Source organism: Octopus bimaculoides, chromosome 20 (genome assembly GCF_001194135.2).
Source record: "Octopus bimaculoides isolate UCB-OBI-ISO-001 chromosome 20, ASM119413v2, whole genome shotgun sequence".
Taxonomy (NCBI): domain Eukaryota; kingdom Metazoa; phylum Mollusca; class Cephalopoda; order Octopoda; family Octopodidae; genus Octopus; species Octopus bimaculoides.
In genome coordinates, this window is record NC_069000.1 from 37207162 (window position 1) to 37209610 (window position 2449).

The 2449-nt window shown below is 40.4% G+C and overlaps 1 protein-coding gene across 1 annotated transcript in view; it reads right to left on the reverse strand.

Annotated features, from left to right (window-relative positions):
- Nucleotides 1–1280, reverse strand: part of LOC128250373 (cadherin-related family member 3-like) — a 15443-nt gene extending 14163 nt beyond the window's left edge. The window contains exons 1-2 of the mRNA XM_052975278.1: nt 1121–1280; nt 784–860 (exon numbers count right to left, since the gene is read on the reverse strand). Coding sequence (XP_052831238.1) covers nt 784–860; nt 1121–1173 — 130 coding nt within the window. The 5' untranslated portion in view covers nt 1174–1280. The remainder of the gene's footprint in view (nt 1–783; nt 861–1120) is intronic.
- Between the last annotated feature and the right edge of the window lie 1169 nt (nt 1281–2449).

The window sequence follows — 2449 nt, forward strand, 5'->3', positions numbered from 1 at the left end:
TTGAATGAAGTTGCAACGGTCATGTCCTTCACGGAAAACTCCCACACCAGTGAGACAGAGAAATCCTCTTTGGGTCGCACATGAGTCGACGCCTTAACAACCTCCGTTCATCAAACGCAAAAGTCAACAAAATCTTATATGAACATCTCCGGGTCATTTTGTCCCTGTTTGAGAATCACTGCTTTACATGGACACTTAAAATACTACTTTACTCTTTTCCTCTTTTCCTTTTTTAGTCATTTGACTGTGACCATGCTGGAGCACCGCCTTTTAGTCGAGCTAATCGACCCCAGGACTTATTCTTTGGAAGCCTAGTACTTATTCTATCGGTCTCTTTAGCCGAACCGCTAAGTTACGGGGACATAAACACACCAGCATCAGTTGTCAAGTGACGTTGGGGGGCAAACACAGACACACAAACATATATACACACATACATACATATATATACATATATACGACGGTTTCCGTCTACCAAATCCACTCACAAGGCTTTGGCCGGCCCGAAGCTATAGTAGAAGACACTCGCCCAAGGTGTCACGCAGCGGGACTGAACCCGGAACCATGTAGTTGATAAGCAAGCTACTTACTACACAGCCATTCCTACGCCTACGACTGTCGATATCCAATTTACTATTTTGCTAGCGTGGGCCCCACCCCTAAATAAGGCTTATATGAACCTCCCCCCACCCAGGGGTAATATGGACATCAGTAGAGAACCACTGCTCTCATCAGTTTCCTCCATCCTTCTACAGCTGGTTGACAATAGAGAAATGAAATTACCAGAAACATTTAACAAGTGTGATTTGTCTGTTCCTTTCTTGTTTGCGTCAATAGCTGTCGTCACTGGAATAACAGTTCTGAAAAATAAAAATCGAACAGAATGGAATAACAGAATACAAACAGGCAGTTTTATACTTCTGATACATCTATCCTCGTTTATCCCGGATGCTTAGTTTAAAAAAAAACAAACCCACCGGGTTAAATGAATCACAGATAAATGAATGATAGAACTTAAGGGGAAAAATAGGTTTCGTTCTGAGATCTTAAGCAATCCTGAACATTGTGGAGGGTTGCTTTTATGGTCCAAGCAGAATCTTTAACTCGTATATACACTTACGTTTTCTTCTTCATTCGTTTGTATTGACGAAATAAAAAAAATAAGACGATCATTAAAACCAGAAGGAAAACTATAATAAACGCAATTGTAATTTTTCCTGTTGAAGTTTCAGACCACAGTTTTACGTCCGTGTTGTATGGTTGTATATCCAATATATTGAAATCATCCCAGACCGGACCTGAAAAGAATAATAATAATAATAAAAGAAATAATAATAAAGAAACCCCAAAACGTACGAAAAAAAAAAATGATTTCTGTCACAGATTCAAATTTACGAATTACATTGTGTAATACGATTTTTGTCTTTGGGTAGGGACTGTTAATTCCTATTTGCTGACCCTTAGAAGGTATGAGAAATGACTTATATTTGCTTTAAACTTTGCTTTTGTTACATTTATTCAAACCTCAAAGACTCCTTCTCAACACATGGCTATATGATGCTCCCCCCATTACTGCTCTTGATTAGAGACGTACGTATTGTCAGCCACTAAGGGACATACCTAAGCGGTACATTTGACAGAAGTTTTGATGGGAATATTCCACCAGTATTCCTTGAGTTGGTGTTTATAAATGTATTCCACAACAAGAATTTTCTATGTTTATTTCAGGACAGATTTTTTCTTTTGCGGATACCGTGACAACATTTTAGGACAGCTGTTAATCACATCCGTAATGTCTTCCACAGAAACACGACAGCCTACACATGCGGTTGTACCTTGGGATTACAAGAGCGTCTCTCTTGTTCACCAGGTACTTTATGGTAATCTCTTGTTCCTGGATTGCATACGCATAGCCTTGAAAGTGTAATGTGATGTAGCGGTCTTGTGTCCAAGAGACGCTGCGCTTCGTGTCAATTCTAACTTCTTCAAGCTTCCGGGCAACATACCCATACATGGTCTTTTTTTTTTTTGTATGCTGAGTGCTTTCCATCCAGGTCGTCTCTGAGGTAAGAGAGTCCAGCTCTTTTGGGGCTGTGTAGGAGATCATCAGGAAGAGAGTGCTTCTTGAGGATTTCACTGCCAATTCGTACAATGTTGCTCACTTCACTTTTCAGGGCTGCATTAATATATTTATTTTTGCTGCTGTTGTTTAGCAGGTGCTGCCTGACTGATACCATACAGCATTCAAAGGCCGTCTGCACTGACCTCAGGCCTCTATCACCTTGATTTCTTCTTAGGTAGAGCCTGTCAACATCACCGTTTCTGTGGAAGTTCCCAGTTGTTTTCAGGATTTTGCGGGTTTTGATAGCTATGGAGAGGATTTCCTCTAAAGACCAATCAAGTATCTCAGATGTTGGGATCAGCACTGGTACTGCAAACGCATTGTGTG